Consider the following 25480-nt stretch of genomic DNA (forward strand, 5'->3'; position numbering starts at 1 on the left):
TTACAGGTCATCTGGCTGTATATACGGCAGAGCTGATGGCCATACTGTTGGCCTTGCAGTGGGTGGAGGAAGTCAAACAAGACAGAGTAGTTATTTGCTCTGATTCATGTGCAGTGTTAATGAGTCTCCAGTCCTTTAGCTCACATAGCAGACAAGACCTGCTTTATGAGGTGCTACAAACCCATGGCAGGATTAAACAGATGGGTATTCAGATAATAATTATTTGGGTCCCAGTCCATGTGGGGGTGGAGGGGAACGAGGCAGTAGATGAACAGGCTAAACAAGCACTTAGTAGTGGGGATGTTGATGTTGAAGTTTCAATGGGCAAGGCAGAGGCAAAAAGATTGATATTTACAGTGATGGTGCAGAGATGGCAGGAGCAGTGGAATAGAGATAATAAGGGAAGGCATTTATTTCAAGTACAGAGGAAAGTCGGGGAGGGGAGGACGGCATGAAGGGAAAGAAGAGAGGAGGCTATTTTTACAAGATTAAGGGTGGGACACAGCCAGTTGAATAAGACATTAAATGTGATAGGAAAGCATCCAACAGGAAAGTGTGATTATTGTCAGGAAACAGAGACTGTGGAGCATGTATTGCTACAGTGTGGGCAGTATCAGAGGGAAAGAAAGAGGATGAGAAGGGGATACAGGAAGTTAGTTTAAATAGTATATTGAGTAGCACGTCATTAGATATAGTCTCAAATATTTTGTTATCTTTTTTAAGAGAAACGGGGCTGGCGGGTAGGATTTAGTTTCTCCCTGTTTCTGCCCCACACTCCAGTACAATAGGTGTCGGTAATGCACCATAACGTTGGATGCCAACCGCTGATAAACCCCACCGAAGAAGAAGAAGACTTCCTGCCTTCTAGCTCAACGATGTCGTCCTGTTTTGAGGTTGGTGTTTTGACGAATGATATCCTTAAATAATGAAAAGGGGGGTTTTATTAGTTGTGATGAAGATAAACAATTATTGAAAATCAATATGCCATTTGAAATGTGTTAGTGTACCCAATGGAGAGCTCGTATCAGTACTTCCAATGTCTTTGTTTACAGTCCAATGGCCAGCGCTAACAGCATTAGCTAACCGTTAGCTAAATTGCTATAATTTCAGACCATTATCTTTCTAACGCTTAACTAGTTATATATTTCCAATTTGCTTTTAGCTACTGATGTTTGTAGTGGATTAGCATGCTACGTAGCAAACGTTACCTTGCTATGTCTTGCCACTGTAACGTACAGCACGGATCTGACATGTGAGTTAGTACTTTATGCAAGCTAGCTAATAAGCTAGCTAATGTTTATGCTATTTTCATAGGTATCTGCGTCGGTCAGTGATGAACAGACTGATAGTGCTGCATCTCAGAAAAGAGAGGAGAGACTCCGAAAATTCCGTGAACTGCATTTCAAAAGGGTGTGTGTTCAAAGGTTCTCCTATTTCAGACACATTTTAGTAACGTCATAGTAGCCTATCCTCATTTGAGTTCAGAAGTAGCTTGAGTTTACATGGTATATCTTGTCTCTGTGTTCTTTGTATTCAAGTTCTGGAATGTATGTATTTTGTGGTATCCATTGCAGAATGAAGCGCGCAAGCTCAATCACAAGGAGGTTGTGGAGGAGGACAAAAGACTGAAGCTACCAACTAACTGGGAGGCTAAGAAAGCCCGTCTGGAGTGGGAACTTATGACGGATGAAAAGAAAAAGGTACCAGTTTATCAACCGACTTAATTATAATATATTAATTATATATGCCATTTAGCACATGCTTTTATCCAAAGCAATTTACAGTCATCCTTGCATACATTTTACGTATGGATGGTCCTGGGAATCAAACCCACTATCCTGGCATTTTAAGTGCAATGCTCTACCAACTGAGCTACAGATGGCCACTGCTATGTTGAACATAATTATTATTACAGAGGCACTGCTTTCTGGATGAACCGTCACATGCGTAGGATTATGTTTTATTTTGTTGGCTGATCACAGACAGCAGGATGTCAGAAATCAACTGCAAGTTGTGTACCTTAGGATAATAGATAAGTAATGTTATAAGTTATCTAGTAATTGTATGCACACTGTTGCGGTTTAGTGACTTGGTGTGTCTGTGAGATTTCAGGAGTGTGCGGCCAAAGGGGAGGACTATGACCGGGTGAAACTGCTGGAGATCAGTGCTGAGGATGCTGAGCGTTGGGAGAGAAAGAAGAAGAAAAAGAACCCTGATCCAGGATTCTCAGGTGAGAGATACTACTCTTTTTTTTTTGAGCGAACATAACAACCATGCCTCAGCTGGTCAGTTTTTCTGAACAAGAAAACTCTGGTTTCTACTTATAGGCTATAACTGGTAAGGCCACATGGTCAGGAAGAGCTCAGGTCCTCCTCTTTAGCTGAGGGCCATTCAATCATGGGCTTGGAGAGCACCTACCAGTATGTCATGCTGTACATCCTCAATCCATATATATTTTTTAATCAAGCTATCATCTAAAATAAGATATACGCCTGGGGAAACAAGTGGGAAAGAGTGACTTTTTAATGTAGAGCCTGGTTGTTTGTGAAGACCTCAACTCCACAAAGACCAGTCTGAAATGCAGCAGAAATTAGATTGTGGAAGACAGCTACTGGAGGTGGTACAGTCACTCCACCACAGGGTAGCCCTGAGGAATTCTGGGTGCGTGTAAAGACCCCTTGGGATACATCATTTTTAACTGCCTCCAATTTAATCTGCCAAAAGGGATCACTGCATTCCCCAAATATGGCTGCCATCTGTTGCATCAAAATGTCTCTGAATTAAACCTCTGGGGAGAAAATTATCACCAGAGGGGCTTGAAAGCGGGGAAAGCGGCCTCCTCATCTCCCCTAACCAGACGCAGGTTTTGTCACAGAGCTTTGCGCCTGCTTGTTGTTTGTTCCGGTAATTATAACCTCTCTTGTTTGCTGCCATTGGCCCGCAGGTTACGCGGAGGCCCAGCTGCGACAGTACCAGCGCCTCACCAAGCAGATCAAACCAGACATGGACGGCTACGAGAGGCAGCGAGAGCAGTGGTGAGCCGGCGCCCCCTCATAAAACTCCTCTCTCATTTTCCATTACTGAGTGTCTTTGATATTGTCTACAATGAGTCGGCCGTGCAGGGTTGCCTCCCAATGTCCTCAAGCACAAGTCGTATATATTGGTTTTGAAAAGGCACATGTTTCAAAGAAGACTGTTTCCCCCATAAAAGGGGTACCATTACATTTTTTTATTGCGTCAAACAAATGGATAATTGACGCTGCTATCACACAGTTTCACTGATCATGTGCAGAAAGCATTCACTTAAATCCCAGGCAGTGTGCCCCAATCCTGCCCCATGGTTAGTTTTGACATTGTCACAAAATCATTTAATGTCTTAAAAGCGTCAGTGTGAGGCATATGCTCAGAGAGGAACGGTATGGTTATAGTTATGGTGGGTTTTCTTGATCAGCCAAAGATGAGTTCAGAACCCACAGGTTTTTCCCCTTAATTGCTGCCACATGTGGAGCTGTGAAGGGTGCACTACACTAAAGCATAATGTTCCCAGTCATAGAGATGGCTCATATTCAGCTTGGAGAGATGGATGGCGTTGAGGAGGATCATTATAATTGATATTGTGTTAACCGACTCTCCTGTTCTGTCTCACAGTGGCGAGGACTTCCACCCCACATCCAACAGCCTGATCCATGGGACCCACGTCCCATCCAAGGAGGGCATTGACCGCATGGTGGACGATGTGGAGAAACAGTAAGTGTAATAGAGACGAGAGAGATCCTATCCCCCTCTGACCTCCCATTTAATGCACTGGAGTCCAAAACAAGGTCCATTTGTGGAAAGAGTGAAAGCCCTCTGTGAATGGGAGAGGCAGACATGTGCGTGCATGAAGCCAGGGCATATCTGATGCCTACTGAATGAACCCCAGTGTTGGGAGCCTGATGGGGCTGGCTGATAAGGCTCTTTTATGGTATCACCCGCTGGGGAGGTGCTGGAAAACTTGTCTGTTCTTTCTAGCTTAGTGGGAGTGTTGCCTAGTTAATGAACCCTCATCTCTAATTCACACCCCTTAGATTACCACAGTTTCTGTTGCATCTGCATGAATGGTGTTAAATTTGCCAGATAGAACGGATTTTCCCCAATCCAATAATGCATGGCATGCCTTTCAAAATAAAGGCCATGGAATAGAGCAGTCGAGCTGCACATTAGACCTTCCATACCAGCTACGGTCAAGTCCTGAAGTCCCTCACACCTGACCAGCATATTACCTTCCCTAGTGTCCCTGGGTTACATTAGCCTTCTATCTTTCTTTTCTCTCCTCTTTGCGCCCAACTATTTTTGGGAGTCCTTGTGTTAGTGATGCTCCTGTGAGAGATTAGACAGGGAAGGAGCTGCCAGGGCATGACGCACATCTCCGCTTTGAAGACACACTAAGTAAAGGCTGTGAGTTAGCAAAGTGACTGTGTGTGCCAGCCTGTGTGTTCAAGTAGAAGAGTAAGGTTTTCCATTGGTGCTTTGGCATATGAAATTGTATACTGTCTTCGTTTAGGGATTGTTGCCTGTGTGTGATTGAGTCGTTCTGGAGAGGTCGGATTTGATGTAACTGAATTAGGTTTTTCTACTATGATTGTTCTTTTGGTTTGTGAGTTGTGTGTGTCCTTGACACTGATCCTTTGCTGTTCTTCGCAGGATTGAGAAGCGGGCCAAATACAGCCGGCGCAGGGCCTACAACGATGACGCAGACATCGACTACATCAACGAGAGGAATGCCAAGTTCAACAAGAAGGCAGAGCGGTTCTATGGCAAATACACAGCCGAGATCAAGCAGAATCTGGAGAGAGGCACAGCAGTCTAACTGGACTGGTCATTCTAATTGACGCTACCATTTCCACTGCTTTGTTGTAACTGAAGGCCATAATTAGTCACTATGGTTACAGGACCGTACATAGAACATAGAAACCCCATTTCAGTTGGTGACAATGCTTACGTATCTGAGATCTAAGTTTGTATTTTGTCGCTGACATTTCTTTAGAGGCATTTTATAACTAAAAATGTTTTACTGTATTGTTACTAAAACACTTTGAATTACATTTTTACATTTTAGTCATTTAGCAGACGCTCTTATCCAGAGCGACTTACAGTTAGTGAGTGCATACATTTTTCATACTGGCCCCCCGTGGGAATCAATCCCACAACCCTGGCGTTGCAAGCGCCATACTCTACCAACTGAGCTACACAGGACTACTTGAATCAGGTGGAATAGCTAACTCTGAGTACAACCTGAATATTCTTGTAACGCTATTCCTGCCTTTCTGTCAGTGTTTATGGTATGTATGAACACGCATTTTGTTTAAATAAAACTTCTTAAACGTTTTTGTTATCTAGCAGATTTGTAGGTCTTGCTGAATGCGGTCTTGGTTGGATGGGGGGGGGGGGCTTGTCGTGAGCGTGAGAATGAAACACTATCATTCATCTTAAGGCTACAGTGTGTCCATCAGTTATGCCAGCAGAAGAATGTGCTATTGTAGGTGCACGAGGAGATAAAAAAACAATTATACAATTTAATCGTTATCGCTCACATCTCTGTTAAGCCGACTGCCCCCAAGCAGAATATGAGCTAGGAGAGACTTGTGACCTAAGATGAGATCAGACAGTCAACAGATTCCCATGCTATCTTCACCCATCCCCTGATTCAGTTTCTCTTATTCTGTATCAATGCACACTATGGGTTATTAGAAAATACAATGTGGGGGTTCTACAAACACATTGAATAGAATTTGATCCTCATCCTTCCTAATTTGAATCAGACATCTGTGTAATGTTTCATCGGCGTTACTGAATGTGTTCTGAATAAGCCTCATGGGGTTAGGTAATAAGATGGGGAAGAGGGGTTTCAAAGGCTAGCGTGCAAGAAAACATTTACAAGTTGTTTATGATTTCCTTGTAGATGAGGATGGCGTGTGGGGGGTATACACCCTAGTCAAAACATCCTATAGGATTTTGTGTCACCTGTATCAGAATCCAATTGGGATTATATTAGACAACTTTTTTCCTATTGGGAATCAAAAGTCATTTGATTGGATCCCATAGGTTTTTGATAAATCTTTTGATAAGGATTTTGTCACCCCAATCAGAATGCTATTAGAACTTTTTTTCTAAATTGAACCCATTAAATTATAGTTTGTCATTAGTTCCAGGACAATACAACAACATTAATTACAAAATGTCCATTGATCGGTTCTATGTCATTTCTGTTTTATTCACCTGTAAGGAAGCCTGTCCCTTTAAGAGGGAGGTAGCTCAGTTGGTAGAGCATGGCGTTTGCAACGCCAGGGTTGTGGGTTCGTTTCCCACGGGGGGGCAGTATGAAAAAAAATTAAAATAAAGAATAATGTAAGTCGCTCTGGATAAGAGCGTCTGCTAAATGACGTAAATGTAAGAGTGACTGATGACGTCATCCTAACTCCCAAGTTTAACACGTCACTTGTGGCTGTGCAGAGAATCTCCGGTTTTCTAACATTATTATTCTATCTGTTTTATGCTTCACTGTGCGTGAATGAAAGAACAGTGAGTACAGTATTTGTTTCCTGACTAAGTTGTCAATGTTTTAGACATATTTTCGTAATTGTGCAGCATTTTATGCACTCGTTTTTATGCTAGCTAAAACACTACTGTTAACCACATTTTGCCTGTCAGCTGACTAGCTCGCTAGCTAAATTGTAACTATTTGTATGTGGTTTTTGAGTCTAGTTTATTATTGCTAAATGTATGTGCCTTATTATAGGCAAGACAACCCCATTTTCACTATTTCTGGTAGATCCCTGGTAGAAACATCCTATACCATTTTGGGAACCAGTCCTATTGGACTCCTATGGGATTCTGTCCTATATGATTTTATCTTATAGCATCGTATAGGAATCCAATACAAAAATAAGGTCTATAGGATACAGTCCTATAGGATAGGTTCCAAAATCAGAGGATTTGCTATTGGATTTTTTTTATTGGAATCCTATAGGATTTTTTGATTAGGGCAATCATGTCTTTGATATTTGATTCTACTTTGCAGAGTTGTTGGGACCCGGCCTGGTTTGGTTCTCAGGTGAGGGTTGTTTCTTTTGAATTATCCTCTGATCAGCCTGAGGATATTGGCTGAAGATGATGTAAAACAGGGGTGTCAAACTCATTCCATGGAGGACCTAGTGTCTGCTCGTTTTAGATTTTTCCTTTCAATTAAGACCTAGACAACCAGGTGAGGGGGGTGCCTTACTAATTAGCGACCTTAATTCATCAATCAAGTACAAGGGAGGAGCGAAAACCCGCAGACACTCGGCTCTCCGTGGAATGGGTTGGACACATGATGTAAAGGAAATAAATAATACAAAACGTTCATTAATCAGCTTACATTTAAAGCAAAAAAACTATGATAGTGCTTTACCTTTTTGCCTCATGGAGGGCCAACTTTGGCAGATATCTTTAGTGGTCCTAAATGGTCAGCACCATTCATGTATAGGTATTTCCTCTTCCTTTTCACTATTGGGCCTATCCACAATCATGTGCCTGATGAGCAGGCAGTGACCCACATATACTGTGTCATGTTTTTCCATCAGAGAGATCACATGAAAGAGCTTTTCCCCCAGTACAATGAGAAGAGAATGTGATAGGTTAGCCAAAAGGCTTTTGTTGGAAGTTATTCTCTTTGAAGATTGATGAGATAAGAGTGTTTATAAATTGGAAATCTGTTACACAGTGATAGATAACTCTATTGTTAAAACACGTATATGGTACAGGGCTAGGTGTTTTTGAATGAAAATCGAATTAATGTGATTTACCCAAATAGATGCTTGGTATCCCTGGTAGGATAGAAAATTAAACATCAAATAAAGTTTGCCTGCAAGGGTTGACTTTTAGCATTTTTCTCAAGACAAACTGAAAAGGCGTTCTGTGTTCCACACACAATGGAATCCTTTATGCCCTTCTGTAAACACTCGTTTTTTTCTCTCCTAAAGATGTGTCAAGACACTTTTGTGTTATTGCCAGAATGTTCCCGATTTAGGGCTCTATTCAATCAGATCCACATTACCCGACATCTGCATAGTGGTTATTTTGATGGTGTACGAGGTGGAACTGCATTTGAGCTGTCAAATCCACAAGTGGCTCCCGGCATTATACCTAAAGCGGACATGTTTTACTTTTTTATTTTTTTATTTCACCTTTTATTTAACCAGGTAAGCCAGTTGAGAACAAGTTCTCATTTACAACTGCGACCTGGCCAAGATAAAGCAAAGCAGTGCGATAAAAAACAACAACACAGAGTTACATATGGGGTAAACAAAACAAAGTAAAAAATACAACAGAAAATATATATACTGTGTGTGCAAATGTAGCAAGTTATGGAGGTAAGGCAATAAATAGGCCATAGTGCAAAATAATTACAATTTAGTATTAACACTGGAATGATAGATGTGCAAGAGATGATGTGCAAATATAGATACTGGGGTGCAAATGAGCAAAATAAATAACAATATGGGGATGAGGTAGTTGGGTGGGCTAATTTCAGATGGGCTGTGTACAGGTGCAGTGATCGGTAAGGTGCTCTGACAACTGATGCTTAAAGTTAGTGAGGGAGATAAGAGTCTCCAGCTTCAGAGATTTTTACAGTTCGTTCCAGTAATTGGCAGCAGAGAACTGGAAGGAATGGTGGCCAAAGGAGGTGTTGGCTTTGGGGATGACCAGTGAGATATACCTGCTGGAGCGTATACTACGGGTGGGTGTTGCTATGGTGACCAATGAGCTAAGATAAGGCGGGGATTTGCCTAGCAGTGATTTATAGATGACCTGGAGCCAGTTGGTTTGGCGACTAATATGTAGTGAGGACCAGCCAACAAGAACGTACAGGTCACATTGGTGGGTAGTATATGGGGCTTTGGTGACAAAACGGATGGCACTGTGATAGACTACATCCAATTTGCTGAGTAGAGTGTTGGAGGCTATTTTGTAAATGACATCGCCAAAGTCAAGCATCGGTAGGATAGTCAGTTTAACGAGGGCATGTTTGGCAGCATGAGTGAAGGAGGCTTTGTTGCGAAATAGGAAGCCGATTCTAGATTTAACTTTGGATTGGAGATGCTTAATGTGAGTCTGGAAGGATAGTTTACAGTCTAACCAGACACCTAGGTATTTGTAGTTGTCCACATACTCTAGGTCAGACCCGCCGAGAGTAGTGATTCTAGTCGGGTGGCCGGGTGCCAGCAGCGTTCGATTGAAGAGCATGCATTTCGTTTTACTAGTGTTTAAGAGCAGTTGGAGGCTATGGAAGGAGTGTTGTATGGCATTGAAGCTCGTTTGGAGGTTTGTTAACACAGTGTCCAATGAAGGGCCAGATGTATACAAAATGGTGTCGTCTGCGTAGAGGTGGATCTGAGAGTCACCAGCAGCAAGAGCGACATCATTGATATACACGGAGAAAAGAGTCGGCCCGAGAATTGAACACTGGCACCCCCATAGAGACTGCCATAGGTCCAGACAACAGGGCCTCCGATTTGACACGTTGAACTTTATCTGAGAAGTAGTTGGTGAACCAGGCGAGGCAGTCATTTGAGAAACCAAGGCTATTTAGTTTGCCAATAAGAATGCGGTGGTTGACAGAGTCAAAAGCCTTGGCCAGGTCGATGAAGACTGCTGCACAGTACTGTCTATTATCGATCGCGGTTATAATATCGTTTAGGACCTTGAGCGTGGCTGAGGTGCACCCATGACCAGCTCGGAAACCGTATTGCATAGCGGAGAAGGTACGGTGGGATTTCGAAATGGTCGATGATCTGTTTGTTAACTTGGCTTTCAAAAACTTTCGAAAGGCAGGGCAGGATGGATAAAGGTCTGTAACAGTTTGGATCTAGAGTGTCACCCCCTTCGAAGAGGGGGATGACCGCAGCAGCTTTCCAATCTCTGGGGATCTCAGACGTTACGAAAGAGAGGTTGAACAGGCTAGTAATAGGGGTTGCGACAATTTTGGCTGCTAATTTGAGAAAGAAAGGGTCCAGATTGTCTAGCCCAGATGATTTGTAGGGGTCCAGATTTAGCAGCTCTTTCAGAACATCAGTTGTCTGAATTTGTGTGAAAGAAGCGGGGTGGGGGGGGGGGGGGGGGGCATGGGCAAGATGCAGCGGAGGGTGCAGAGCTGGTGGCCGGGGTAGTGGTAGCCAGGTGGAAAGCATGACCAACCGTAGCAAAATGCTTGTTGAAATTCTCGATTATTGTAGATTTATCGGTGGTGATAGTGTTTCCTAGCCTCAGTGCAGTGGGCAGCTGGGAGGAGGTGCTCTTATTCTCCATGGACTTTAGTGTCCCAAAACTTTTTGGAGTTAGTGCTACAGGATGCAAATTTCTGTTTGAAAAAGCTAGCCTTTGCTTTCCTAACTGCTTGTGTATATTGGTTCCTAACTTCCCTGAAAAGTTGCATATCGCGGGGGCTATTCGATGCTAATGCAGTAAGCCACAGGATGTTTTTGTGCTGGTCAAGGGCAGTCAAGTCTGAGGAGAACCAGGGGCTAAATCTGTTCTTAGTTCTGAATTTTTTGAATGGGGCATGCTTATTTAAGATTGAGAGGAAAGCACTTTTAAAGAACAACCAGGCATCCTCTACTGACGGAATGAGATCGATATCCATTCAGGATACCTGGGCCAGGTCAATTAGGAAGGCCTGCTCGCTAAAGTGTTTTAGGGAGCGTTTGACAGTGATAAGGGATGGTCGTTTGACCGCGGACCCGTTACGGGCGCAGGCAATAAGGCAGTGATCGCTGAGATCCTGGTTGAAGACAGCGGAGGTGTATTTAGAGGGTAAGTTAGTCAGGATGATATCTATGAGGGTGCCCATGTTTACGGTTTTAGGGTTGTACCTGGTAGGTTCCTTGATAATTTGTGTGAGATTGAGGGCATCTAGTTTGGATTGTAGGATGGCCAGGGTGTTAAGCATATCCCAGTTTAGGTCACCAAGCAGTACGAACTCTGAGGATAGATGGGGGGCAATCAATTCACATATGGTGTCCAAGGCACAGCTCGGGGCTGAGGGGGGGCTGTAGCAAGCGGCAACAGTGAAAGACTTATTTCTGGAAAGGTGGATTTTTAGTAGTAGGAGCTCAAACTGTTTGGGCACAGACCTGGATAGTATGATAGAGCTCTGCAGGCTATCTCTACAGTAGATTGCAACTCCACCCCCTTTGGCAGTTCTATCTAGACGGGAAATGTTGTAGTTGGGGATGGACATTTCTGAATTTTTGGTGGCCTTCCTAAGCCAGGATTCAGACACTGCTAGAACATCATGCCGTGAATAACTCAAACTTAGGAAGGAGGCCTCTGATGTTAACATGCAAAAAGCCAAGGCTTTTACGGTTACAGAAGTCAACAAATGATAGTGCCTGGGGAGTAGGAGTGATATTGGGGGCTACAGGGGTTAACCTCTACATCACCAGAGGAACAGAGGAGGACTAGAATAAGGATGCGGCTAAAGGCTTTAAGAACTGGTCTTCTAGTGCGTTGGGTACAGAGAATAAAGGGGGCAGTTCTCTGGGCATTGTAGAATAGATTCAGGGCATTATGTACAGACAAGGATATGGAAGGATATGAGTATAGTGGAGGTAAACCTAAGCGTTGGGTAACAATGAAAGAGATAGCATCACTGGAGGCACCGATTGAGCCGTTCTCCGCGTGTATGGGGGGTGGAACAAAGGAGCTATTTGAGGCAGTTTGAGAGGGACTTGGGGATCTACAGTGAAATTGTATAATAAGAACTAACTGGAACAGCAATAGGCAAAGCATATTGACATGGGAGAGAGGCATAAAGCAATCACAGGTGTTATTCGAGAGAGCTAAGACAACAACTGGAAATGGCGATGAAAGTTTGGGCTGAGGCTAAACAGATAAAACAGGACAGGGTACCGTGTAAAGGAACAGTCCAGCAGGCATCAGCTGTGCAGCTGAGTGATCATAAGGTCCAGTGAACAGCAATGTGAGTCCGAGAGCAGTTCGAATTGGTGCTACAGCACAGGCGATCAGGAAGCACGGCTGTTGAATTTGCGTGTGCTAGCGGGCCGGGGCTAGCAGATGGATCTGCGTGGTCGTCGCAACGGGAAGCCTGTTGAAACCACAGATGATTACGTCGGCAGACCAGTCGTGATGGATCGGCGGGGCTCCGTGTCGACACTAGGAGGTCCCGTCCGGTTGACAGAGAGGTAGATAGCCGGGAGATGGGCCTGACTCGAGGCTAGCTCAAGGCTGATTAGCCAACCACAACATCCATTCGGTTGCAGCTAGCTAGTTGCGATGATCCGGTGTTAAAGGTCCAGTGATTCAGTGATTCCGGCAGAAAATCTGATATGTTCTGGGTCGATAACGCGCTGTGCAGACTAGCCGATAATAGTCCAGGCTAGAGCTGGCTGGTAGGTAGTGCAAGCCACGGACAATGGTGAAAAAATCCAGCTAACGGTGGCTAATAGCAAGTAGCTAGTTAGCTGGCTACTCCCATCCGGTAGACAGAGAGGTAGATAGCCAGGATATGTGCCTGGCTCGAGGCTAGCTCAAGGTTAACTGGTGCTTGCTTCGGGGGCAGTGGTGATTAGCCAACAGCAACATCCATTCGGTTGCGGCTAGCTGGTTGCGATCCGGTGTTAAGGTCCAGTGATTCAGTTATTCCGGCAGAAAATCTGATGTTCTGGGTGAAAAACCGCTAACGGTGGCTAATAGCAAGTAGCTAGTTAGCTGGCTAGCTAGTTTCAACTGGAGATTCTAGATAAAAGGTAAGTAAATAATAGAATCCGTTCCACATTGAGTGAGGCGGGTTGCAGGAAAGTATATTTAGTAGAAGGATGAAAAGTGTGATAGGGGAATATATATACTCTGTAGCTCAATTGGTAGTGGGTTCGATCCCCGGGACCACCCATACGTAAAAATGTATGCACACGACTGTAAGTCGCTTTGGATAAAAGCATCTGCTAAATGGCATATTATTATTATATTATTCAAAAAAAGACACACAAAAAAGACAAAAAACGGGCTATTTACACGGACACACAAGAGTACACGACCGCACTGTTACGCCATCATTGCCATTGGCTGCAAGGGGTTGCATTAACAGAAATACAGCGTTGTTTACAAGTTGGAACACTGGAATGTGAGGTGTAATCTACACGATTAGGATGATAGAAATGCTCATTTTGATGTTTTCTCTATTTGAGCGTAATTATTTCTATATTGCCTACACTTTCTCGTTCTGAACTTCTAGCGCCAGTGGGGCAGGAATGGCTTCATGACAATGATCGCAAGAGCAGCTGCTCACCGATTTGACAGCGCAAACATAGTTTAACCAGCACTGCCAAAACATCTGCTATGTGGGTGTATGCTATCGCCGGTTAACCCTTGATCTGATTGAATCTAGGCCTTATAGACTGCAGCTCCCTTGTGGCCAGATCATATAATCAGAGGAGAGGAAAATACCCTCATATGATGTAAGAAGACAGAAGGGAGAATATCTGGCCTGAGATGTGGCGGATTGCATTACTCCTGCCTGAACGCTTGCTAGTAATGCAGTAATTCATGCTTATAAAAATAATGATATAAGAAAGTAATTGTGCATGATGAACCCTCTACATTTACATTTTAGTCATTTAGCAGATGCTCTTATCCAGAGCGACTTACAGTTAGTGAGTGCATACATTATTTTTTAAATTTTTCATGGGAATCGAACCCACAACCCTGGCATTGCAAACGCCATGTTCTACCAACTGAGCTACATCCCTGCCGGCCATTCCCTCCCCTACCCTAGACACACAAGGATGACAAGTCAGACCTGCCTTTCCTCCTCCACATCTGATTAAATTACAAATGATTGTGATTTGTTTGAGACTATACACAATTACATTGATATTGACATCAAAGGTGTGCTGATCATACTGGCATTTCGTAGACATAAGAAGACAGTTGCTAAGGATGTACTGTATTGAACAATGTGGGATCTTTGTGTGGCATCTTTGATTGTGTGGCATGACATGGGAATATCAGATTCAAACCTCAAGCCATGGGATTGCAGTTACATTTTTACTCCCCCATTGATAAAACACAGGAAATCACAGTTTATGGTAAAATAATCAGTTAAATTTACACATACGCCAAGATCTTGTCATAATAATAGGCTTACTGAGTCTCAGGTAAGATGCATCTGAAGGAAAGTATCTGACTGCTAGCCAGTTTTACGAGCCATAATGACACTTTGGGTTAGATCAGGTAACTCGGGAGAGAACATGTTAAAAAAAAGCTCAGTCATGTGTTAGCAGACATTTGGCACCGTCTGAGTTCTCTCCATGAACAAAGAGTTTAACTCACCTGCCAAAACCAAACGCCACCTTCACAAACACTGCTCTATGAGTGTGGCTGTGACTTCTGGATGATGTATGGCAAGTTTATTACACTGAAATCTGAGCCTGAGTAAATCATTCATTAAAACCACTAAACATGAGGTGGCCGTGTTGAAGGTAGGTGTTATGACAAGCTAAGCTATGCAGTTGTTTTTTACAGGGGGTCCAATTCAGACCTCAAATCACTAACATAGCCATTGTCCCCCAATCAATTACTTAAATTCGCTTGGCTTTAACCACCAAAAACCATTCCATCACTAAACTAGTTGTCAGAGTCAATCATCTCTTATAAAAACCATTCCACCAATAAACTAGTTGTCAGTGTCACTCATCTCCTTGGAGGTGTTTAGGAATCAGAACAAGTTCTGCAACACTCACTTCAGTGGTGCAACTCTGACACTATGTGGTCAACATGTGCATTACAGCCAGGGGCGCAACTTTCACTCGGGACGAGGGGGGGACATGACCTCCCCACATTCTGAAATTTCATTTTTGTCCCCCCCCCCCCCCACACTGTTTTATCATTGCATTGTGACAGAAAAAGCGGTATCGGTGTGCTTTAGGACAATGCGGACGCCTTAGAGTGGTCGGGTAGGCTGTTTGGTTGTTATTTGGTCGTTATTGATCTGTCAGTTTCCCTAGCTAATTCCCTACCTTACACACTGCCACGGTATAAACAGCTCTACAGGCTTCACTGTCATGGTGCACAGTCAGTACAGAACACTATGCTCATCATGTCCCAACAGGATCAGACAGCCAGGCAAGACTAGTCTACGGAGCTCAGGTGAATTTTGCAGTATATTATAACAATCAGTGAATGGATACAAAGTTCCATCTTGAGTTGATGGGTAGGCTACAGTCTGGGATCTGGGAATATTGGTAATTTATTAAACCATTGATTCTATTCTTGGATAATATAATGTATAAATGTACACCAAGGTAATTCTTTGGTGACAGGTGTTTCAGCAGGGTCAGGCAACCAGGGAAGACCAGTCTGTGATGGCACTGAGGTGAACCTTTGAAGATGCAACACTTTATTATATTTGTGCAGCAAACCGTGGACAAGCCAGAAGCTTCAAAGAATTAAACTATTTTAAGGCAGTCTGATAAACCTCTTAAGGTTGATTTCCAAACTGTATCAAGTTGATAGTCTTTTCCCGATGACACAAAACATGTAAAACAAAAATGTGAGGAAGACCTGGGAGACACTACTGATGATGATGAATGGATACAGATATGTTTGAATGCCCAGTCATGTTCATATAATCTCAGACATAAATTACTGCAGTTTAAGACCATCCATAGAACATACTATATGCCAGTAAAACTGAATATCATGCATTCAGAAATGTAGTTCCTCTGCTGGAGATGTAAAATACAAAAGGGGACATATTTCAATATGTTATGCTCTTGTGAAGGCTGGCTGAATTCTGGCAAAGAGTATGTTGTTTTTATCTCAGCATGTCTACAGATTGACCCTTCTCCCTGTTTTTGTTTGCTTGGAAATGTTGATACTGGAGACCGTTATCAGAAGAAACTGTGTAACCTAGCATTTATAGCGGCTAAGAAATGCATTGCCATTAATTGGAAGGTTGGTTATCCTCCCACAATGTCACAATGGATGGCAGAAATGTTAAGTTATGTATCACTAGACTTGATTTATTACAAGATTAAGGGTATATTGTGCAACTTTCATAAAGTCTGGATGCCTTAGATGGAATACTGTACGACAAAAATAGTCTGTATTGAAAACATGCCCACGTCAGGGGTGATACCTATTTAGGCAATCCTTAGCTGCTAGGTTGCTCAGTCCTGGCCCAAGGGGTCTGCCGTACTGTTGGTTGTCACTCTAGCCTTGGCCTAACACATCTGAAACCAATAATGAATGGTTCACTAAGATCCTAAAGCTGAGTGGGATGTGTTGGGTTGGGGCGCTGCAGGGCAGTGGACCCCTAGACGCAGGACAGGGTGATCCAGCTATATTGTGTGCAAGTAAAAAGAGCTCTACAGTACTATTAGGCCGATGATATGAATTACAGTGCACTCTGTAATTATTGGGACAGTGAAGCATTTTTTCTTATTTTGGCTCTATACTTAAAATCAAACAATGACTATGAAGTTAAAGTGCATACTGTCAGCTTTCATTTTCATCCATATCAGAGGAACCGTTTAGAAATGACAGCACTTTTTGTACATAGTCCCCCCATTTTAGGGGGGCAAAAGTATTGGGACAAATTCACTTGTATGTGTATAAAAGTAGTCAAAAGTTAAATATTTGGTCCCACATTCATAGCATGCAATGACTACATCAAGCTTGTGACTCTACAAATTAGTTGGATGCATTTTCTGTTTGTTTTGGTTGTTTCAGATTATTTTGTGCCCAATAGAAATTAATGGTAAATATTGTGTATTGTCATTTTGGATTCACATATATTGTAAATGAGAATATAATACAGTGGGGAAAAAAAGTATTTAGTCAGCCACCAATTGTGCAAGTTCTCCCACTTAAGATGAGAGAGGCCTGTAATTTTCATCATAGGTACACGTCAACTATGACAGACAAATTGAGAAAAGAAATCCAGAAAATCACATTGTAGGATTTTTTATGAATTTATTTGCAAATTATGGTGGAAAATAAGTATTTGGTCACCTACAAACAAGCAAGATTTCTGGCTCTCACAGACCTGTAACTTCTTCTTTAAGAGGCTCCTCTGTCCTCCACTCGTTACCTGTATTAATGGCACCTGTTTGAACTTGTTATCAGTATAAAAGACACCTGTCCACAACCTCAAACAGTCACACTCCAAACTCCACTATGGCCAAGACCAAAGAGCTGTCAATGGACACCAGAAACAAAATTGTAGACCTGCACCAGGCTGGGAAGACTGAATCTGCAATAGGTAAGCAGCTTGGTTTGAAGAAATCAACTGTGGGAGCAATTATTAGGAAATGGAAGACATACAAGACCACTGATAATCTCCCTCGATCTGGGGCTCCACGCAAGATCTCACCCCGTGGGGTCAAAATGATCACAAGAACGGTGAGCAAAAATCCCAGAACCACACGGGGGGACCTAGTGAATGACCTGCAGAGAGCTGGGACCAAAGTAACAAAGCCTACCATCAGTAAAACACTACGCCGCCAGGGACTCAAATCCTGCAGTGCCAGACGTGTCCCCCTGCTTAAGCCAGTACATGTCCAGGCCCGTCTGAAGTTTGCTAGAGTGCATTTGGATGATCCAGAAGAGGATTGGGAGAATGTCATATGGTCAGATGAAACCAAAATATAACTTTTTGGTAAAAACTCAACTCGTCGTGTTTGGAGGACAAAGAATGCTGAGTTGCATCCAAAGAACACCATACCTACTGTGAAGCATGGGGGTGGAAACATCATGCTTTGGGGCTGTTTTTCTGCAAAAGGACCAGGACGACTGATCCGTGTAAAGGAAAGAATGAATGGGGCCATGTATCGTGAGATTTTGAGTGAAAACCTCCTTCCATCAGCAAGGGCATTGAAGATGAAACGTGGCTGGGTCTTTCAGCATGACAATGATCCCAAACACACCGCCCGGGCAACGGAGTGGCTTCGTAAGAAGCATTTCAAGGTCCTGGAGTGGCCTAGCCAGTCTCCAGATCTCAACCCCATAGAAAATCTTTGGAGGGAGTTGAAAGTCTGTGTGGCCCAGCGACAGCCCCAAAACATCACTGCTCTAGAGGAGATCTGCATGGAGGAATGGGCCAAAATACCAGCAACAGTGTGTGAAAACCTTGTGAAGACTTACAGAAAACGTTTGACCTGTGTCATTGCCAACAAAGGGTATATAAAAGTATTGAGAAACTTTTGTTATTGACCAAATACTTATTTTCCACCATAATTTGCAAATAAATACATAAAAAATCCTACAATGTGATTTTCTGGATTTTTTTCCTGATTTTGTCTGTCATGGTTGACGTGTACCTATGATGAAAATTACAGGCCTCTCATCTTTTTAAGTGGGAGAACTTGCACAATTGGTGGCTGACTAAATACTTTTTTCCCCCACTGTATGTTTCTAAATACTTCTACATCAATGTGGATGCTACCATGATTACAGATAATCCTGAATAAAGCATGAATAATGATGAGTGAGAAAGTTACAGACACGAATATCATACCCCCAAGACATGCTAACCTCACCATTACAATAACAGGGGAGGTTAACATTTTTTTGGGTGGTATGATATTTGTGCGTCTATAACCTTCTCACTCATCATTATTCACAATTCATTCAGGATTATCCATAATCATGGTAGCATCCACATTCATGTAGAAGTGTTTAGATAAATATTCAGGGCCTAAAATGTACTTTTTGGTCCACCAGGCACTGTGGCAGGTAGATTTAAAAATCTACCAGCCACTCAGATTTTTTTGCAGCCAAAACAATTTTCCCCGCTAAAATTACACCAACAAAACAAATCACCGAGCATGCTTTGTAATGTTTCTAAAACAATAAATGTATTACTAGTAAGAAGTAATGTGGTATATTGTTTAATTTCATTTCATTTTTTGTGGCCTGAGTCTTTTAACCAAAATATCACAGATGAGACAAAAATGTTCACCTTCCCCTTTAAAGGCAGGAGGTTACTGTGGTAACGTGACTCGAGTCATGTTTGTGCCTGTGAGGTTGAGAGTCAGACTAGTAGCAGCAATAATAATAATAATAATTAGTCATTTAGCAGACGCTCTTATCCAGAGCGACTTACAGGAGCAATTAGGGTTAAGTGCCTTGGTCAAGGGCACATCGACAGATTTGTCACCTAGTCGGCTCGGGGATTAGAACCAGCAACCTTTCGGTTACTGGCACAAAGCTCTTAACCACTAAGCTACCTGCCGCATTGTCTTCTCTTCCCTACCAGTTGAAACGCAAACATTGAAAAACAACCTAGCTTGTGAACAAAACAATGTAAATAGCCAAGAAACAAGGACAAAGTCTCACTTCAGTAGACTTTTGTTTCAAGTCAATAAGACTAACTTTTATGCCTGTGTGCAGCGCTAAAAATTAATCTTTCACTCAGATTTTCACGTGCGCACAGCCCCTAGCCAGGCAGTATTGCAGCGCAAGGTGGGATAGGCTATGTAGGATTCATAGTTCTTTGGCTTTGTGCAATTAATTTACCAGCTATGAAACAAAACGGCAGAAATACTTTGAAACAGCTACTGCAGCATTTATTTTACTATAAATCTGATCATACTTTACTTTTTATTCACATGTGAGTGAAATAATGCGAGTGAAATGCTTGCACTGTGGAGCCCTGACCTCCGTTGACTAGTAAAATAGACATTGTACCCACCAATGCCAAAATCTACCCGCAGGTGGCGGGTGTTACATTTAGGCCCTGAACATATTCTATTTACAATAAAAGTGACCACAAAATGTTCCTAAGGGTCATATTAGATTGTGTAGAAATGCAGGAAATTAGCTTTGGATGGCCAAAGAATTCTGACGGAGGACCCCCAGACTCCCCACCAGGTTATGTCCACCCCCACTTCTAAAACCAAAGTTGCGCCCCTGATTACAGCTGACTAATATAACAGCTGCAGCAACAGCACATACTGGAGGAAACCTTGATTTGATTCTGCTATACTTAAAAATGATTTCAAACTGCTGTATGCACACAGCCTTTATGTTGACTAATGTCACCAAAATTCTTTTTGTCATTCCCGTATTGGTAATTATTGAATGAGAGAACACAGTTAAGTCAAGGAGCAAGGAATTTATTTTAAGTGTCTTTATTGGTTCGCTAATCAGCACTAAACACCACAAAAAAGTAATCCCACCTGAATGAAATCTTCTGTTCTTCCCACTTAATTCACTTTGTATCTGAAAGAAAACATCTACCATAAAATCAGCTAACCCGAACCACCTGTACAAATGTTATACAGTATTTACATTGTCCATGTATTCTGACACACTAGCGTGATGTGGCGAGTTAGTGTTTGAAAGAAGTGCAAGAAAAGGAGAATTGGACCATGTTTCGGACCAGGACCCAGTGACCAAACAGGCACTCCACTCTTGATGTTACCGTTGATGTGGTGGAAGCTGCAATGGCTGTGGGCTTGGCCACTGAATTGTTCTGTGTGAACAAATGAAAGAGAAACATTAGAATCAATATAATTCAAGTGTGGCGCACAATACTTCAAGGAAACCTCTAGGAATTTAAATAAAACATTTCTGCTAACTCAATGTAACACTAGTGGCACTTACATTAATAATGGATGAGTATCTTTCTCTTGGGAGACATTTTAGGGCTTGGGACATCCTCGTCAGGCTCTATGTCACTGTTCTGCAGCAAAGAGAAAACAAAAAGACTAAGTTGAGTAGAAATCATATCAGCTTCTTTAGCAGTTATTTTCTGGTCTCACTATCAACACACAAAGCATAACTATCAATACATTGTCCTAGATGAGCAACAGCTCACTTGTCTACAGTACATAGCTTTAACAAACTGCAGTTCCCATGCACCCTTGCTTTATTGAAGTCAAAGCTAGGCATCTGGTCATTACAATAATTCTACAAGGGTAGTTTTCATAAACAAAACTAAATAATATAGAATGAAAAATCCCTTCTCTGTCTGTGGCATGATGATGATGATGATGCAGTTCTCAAAATCCTATCCAGAACACCACTTGTGTACCAACTTATCTTTGGCATACGGACGGAGGGAGTCCTTGGTCTGTTTTTAGTATTGTCAGTATAACATGTGGTGTATGTTTAAAATGTGAGTTGTATCTATCCATCTATGTGTGATAAAGTAGCATAGGTGATTAATTGGGATGTTCCAAATTGAATATAAATGGAGTCCGTGAGAGTATACAGTGCATTTGGAAAGTATTCAGACCCCTTCACTTTTTCCACATTTTGTTACGTTACAGCCTTATTCTAAAATGTTGTTTCCCCCCCCCCCCCCCCCTTCATCAATCTACACACAATACCCCATAATGACAAAGCAAAAAAGGTTATACATTTTTGCAAATGTATAAAATAAAAAAATAAAAAACTGAAATCACATTTAACTAATTTCAGGAAACTAGGCGTATGTCGCACGTCACTACTTCACAGGAGAGGCATTTGACGGTAAATCAAAATGCATTTTTTGGCAGAAATAACTTCTGGAACATAGGAACTTTCATGTGCCTTAATAACAAACTTGTATGCCATCTGTAAATACAAATAAAATGGTTAAATTCCGAGCCTAGTTGGTTTAGCCACAGAAAAAGACAGGAACCTTCCCGCTAGCCATGATTGGCTGAGATAATGGATGGACTGGACATGCCGAGAGAGGAGTTCGGATTGGTCTGCCATGTAGCACGCTTCTGTCTATAACATCAGCTGGTAAGTATGTTTAGGTAATCCTTTCTAACACATGTTTTTAAAAGATCTCACGTAGTAAAACTGCATAAGTGTTGCTCTCCACTTTCTGGAAGACCGAGTTTTTAAAATCAGTGGAATGCCCGGTAGAGTTAGAGTATGATAGCTAAGGAGATGGAGAACATTCTGCCGTTTGATTGCAAATATGCAGAGGGAGTCGAAAAGAGAACACACAGAAGGCTGTTGTATAAAACACCTGTCTCCGGATTACATCTTCAAACAAAGGGCAACCATTGCATCCGTGACAGAGAGGGAGAAGTCTCCATCCATGTATACGGGTAAGAGAGTCTAGCTAGCTACATTTTCAGATATGTTTCTAATTTTGTCAGAAAGTCGTTTTCATTTCAAGTTAAAGCGTACTGTTAGCTAGCTAGCTAACGTTAGCTGGCTGGCTCGCTAGCTAACGTTACGTGTATGATCTGTGTAGTAATATTATTCGTATCTCAGAGCTATTTGCATTGCTAGTTATAGCCTAATGTTAGCTAGCTAGCTAGCTAACGTTGAACCTGGTTGGTTAGCTACCTGCAGATTCATGCAGGGTAGTAACGTTATGAGTTGGGATTATGGTTCATTGTTTGGCTAGCCAGCTAGCTACATGTCTAAACAAAGGACTCCATTATGCAACTAACAATTTCACTGTACTGTTTACACCTTCTGTATCCTGTGCATGTGACAAATAAACGTTGATTTTATTTGATATAGTATGTGTTTACCAGAGATGGTAATATGAAGAACATGACCTGCACCAAAGTCAAATTAGGATAAAACGTTAGGCCAACGAGACAGACAGTGTCAAGTTCTAAAATTCTCTGGTAGAATGCCCTGCTTTTATTTAGTCATACTCACAACCGTAAGCTATTTTCTGTAATTGGCTCGACCATTAACTTGTAAATAATGATCTTGTTGTGAGTTTATTTTCCTGTAATAATGAATACAAATGTGCTAAAGTGAAAACGTTGTCAGCTATATGATATGGTCATTATTTGAACTGGATAGCCAGCTAACTTGACATTAGCTAGCTAGCTAACAAGCTAGAAACGAACCAAAACATTATTTAGAAAGTTGCATTTAGTTGCCTGGTTTGCTAGATTGACATATACTAAATTCATTTTTAAACGGGTGGGTTTATTGGTGTTAAAATACACCAGTTATGCTATTTCGGACCACCAGGCTGCTAATGTCATGCACCCTGTAGTTTTTGTGTTTATACTTTTTCATTACGACAAGTTTGATATCGGACGACAATAGAATGTTTATGATGTCAATGTGACAACTGTCGATAGACGTAGTATAAACCAGCCTTTAGTCTTGAAATCTTTGTTTGTTTAGTACATGGCCTCACGTGAATCCTTAAAGAGATGGGTGGGGCTAAGGCTTAAGAGGGTGTGAACTATAATTAATTCATCTTTCCCTCAATCCTGACTAGTCTCCCAGTCCCTGCCACTGAAAAACATCCCCACAGCATGATGCTGCCACCACCATGCTTCACCGTAGGGATGGTATTGGCCAGGTGATGAGCGGTGCCTGGTTTCTTCCAGACGTGACGCTGGGCATTCAGGCCAAAGAATTCAATCTTGGTTTTATCAGACCAGAGAATCTTGTTTCTCATGGTCTGAGAGTCCTTTAGGTGCCTTTTGGCAAACTCCAAGCGGGCTGTCATGTGCCTTTTGCTGAAGAGTGGCTTCTGTCTGGCCACTCTACCATAAAGGCCTGATCGGTGGAGTGCTGCAGAGATGGTTGTCCTTCTGGAAGGTTCTCCCATCTCCACAGAGGAACTCTGGAGCTCTGTCAGAGTGTCCATCGGGTTCTTGGTCACCTCTCTGACCAAGGCCCTTCACCCAGATTGGTCAGTTTGGCCGGGCGGCCAGCTCTGGGAAGAGTCTTGGTGGTTACAAACTTCTTCCATTTAAGAATGATGGAGGCCACTGTGTTCTTGGGGACCTTCAATGCTGCAGAAATGTTTTGGTACCCTTCCCCAGATCTGTGCCTCGACACAATCCTGTCTCGGAGCTCTATGGACAACTCCTTCGACCGCTTGGTTTTTGCTCTGACATGCACTGTCAACTGTGGGACCTTATATAGACAGGTGTGTGCCTTTCCAAATCATGCTCAATCAATTGAATTACCACAGGTAGACTCCAATCAAGTTGTAGAAACATCTCAAGGATGATCAATGGAAACAGGATGCACCTGCGATCAATTTCGAGTCTCATAGCAAAGGGTCTGAATACTTATGTAAATAAGGTATTTTTTTACTTATTTTTTATTTGCCAAAAATTCTAAAAACCTGTTTTTGCTTTGTCATAATGGGATATTATGTGTAGATTGAGGGGAAAAATTAATTTTTGGGACTCACCTTGTTATGCTGTGCTCACTTGAACAGGAAGGTGGCGCGACGGTCCTTCTTGTGGGTAAATTTAGTCATCAAACTTTGTCATCAAAGTCTGGCATTCCCTGGATTTATGGTTATTTCAAGACAACTAGGAACTCTGAAAAAAACAAGGTTGAATGATGACGTCAGTGATCTTCAGGTCGGAGCTCTAGAAAGAGGTCCGAGTTCCGGATTAGGAATTCCGAGTTGGATGACTGTTCAAAATGTATTTTCCCAGTCTGCGCTCGTTTTTTTCAGAGTTCCCAGTTGCCTTGAACTCACTGAAGTCTGAGATTTCCCTGTTGTTTTGAACGCGGCAGAAGTCATGCTGGATTGACAGCATGGCCAATGTATTCAATATTTCTGGCCCATGGTGTTGCATGCAAATGTTTATTATTTTAAGCTCGGAAAAGAGACCCTTAAACCCAGACATGGACCGCACACACACTCTACTGAATAGCAGGCTAATGATTGCTTTGCAACGCTTGCAGTTATCCACTGATTCCTTCCAAACCACTCATTGTTGAATTTGTGATTTCCAACTTGTTGTGTAATGTTTATGTCCAATGACCGATGAGCACCGATACGTTTTATCTATAATTTCTCTTCATATGACAAGGATTGAAAATGATGATGACTGCTTGTCTAGCTTGCTTGCTAAGATTTTGAAAGTAGGATGTTGACATGATCAGTCCAATCAAAGCTACGGTAGATATAATGTGATTTGATGTCATTTTATCTGTGGCCAATGGCCTTGAGCCTTCTTGGATGGGCACTTCTAATGTAACTCTATGGCAGCACCCCAGGGGCTTGGAATTTTCGAGCTCTCCCCGTAGATTTTGCGGTGATGTAGTTTCCCCATGAGTGACTGAACACTGTGCCAATCATGGTGCAACTAGAGAACAATACCAACCCCTACACTCCCTATTTTTCGCTGGCAGCCCCACCACTACAGAATGCACTGAACTAGGCTGAAACGCCTGCATTTTGGAGCTGCTTTAATCAAGGAAGAAAAAAAGAGACCATGTTTGTATGCGGATTTGTAACTAAATTATCTATTTATTTATTTTTACATTGTTTGCAAACTGACATGTGGTTTGGTATTAATACCAAAATAACATGCAAAACAGACAACACATTTGTTTTTTCGCTAAACAGGAATGATGGGTCGCCACGGTATCTCTGTGCATTAAAATTGCCATCGATAAAATGCAATTGTGTTCGTTGTCCGTAGCTTATGCCTGCACGCCACCATGGGACACGCTGTTCACACCAGCAAACCGCTCGCCCACACAACGCCAT

General features: G+C 42.3%; 1 protein-coding gene and 1 long non-coding RNA gene across 2 annotated transcripts; one reads left to right on the forward strand and one right to left on the reverse strand.

The window, feature by feature from the left end:
* Positions 1 to 847: 847 nt before the first annotated feature.
* Positions 848 to 5367, forward strand: LOC311145555 (pre-mRNA-splicing factor syf2). The gene is made up of 7 exons (XM_084181825.1): positions 848 to 893; positions 1315 to 1410; positions 1575 to 1700; positions 2113 to 2230; positions 2945 to 3035; positions 3649 to 3747; positions 4684 to 5367. The coding sequence occupies exons 1-7, from the start codon at positions 876 to 878 to the stop codon at positions 4847 to 4849; spliced, it is 714 nt and encodes a 237-aa protein (XP_084037951.1). The 5' UTR covers positions 848 to 875; the 3' UTR covers positions 4850 to 5367.
* A 14791-nt stretch (positions 5368 to 20158) lies between these two features.
* Positions 20159 to 24925, reverse strand: LOC311145556. The gene is made up of 3 exons (XR_014614613.1): positions 24164 to 24925; positions 20644 to 20722; positions 20159 to 20512 (listed from the first exon to the last, which is right to left on the reverse strand). It is a non-coding gene; the product is annotated as an uncharacterized lncRNA (long non-coding RNA).
* Positions 24926 to 25480: the final 555 nt, after the last annotated feature.

The sequence above is a fragment of the Coregonus lavaretus genome, assembly GCF_964263955.1.
Source record: "Coregonus lavaretus genome assembly, chromosome: 18".
Taxonomy (NCBI): Eukaryota; Metazoa; Chordata; class Actinopteri; order Salmoniformes; family Salmonidae; genus Coregonus; species Coregonus lavaretus.

Coding starts and splice junctions, on each gene's coding strand:
- LOC311145555 (XM_084181825.1), top strand. Junction 2,231..2,944: donor CCCTGATCCAGGATTCTCAG/GTGAGAGATACT, acceptor ATTGGCCCGCAG/GTTACGCGGAGGCCCAGCTG. Junction 3,036..3,648: donor GAGAGGCAGCGAGAGCAGTG/GTGAGCCGGCGC, acceptor TCTGTCTCACAG/TGGCGAGGACTTCCACCCCA.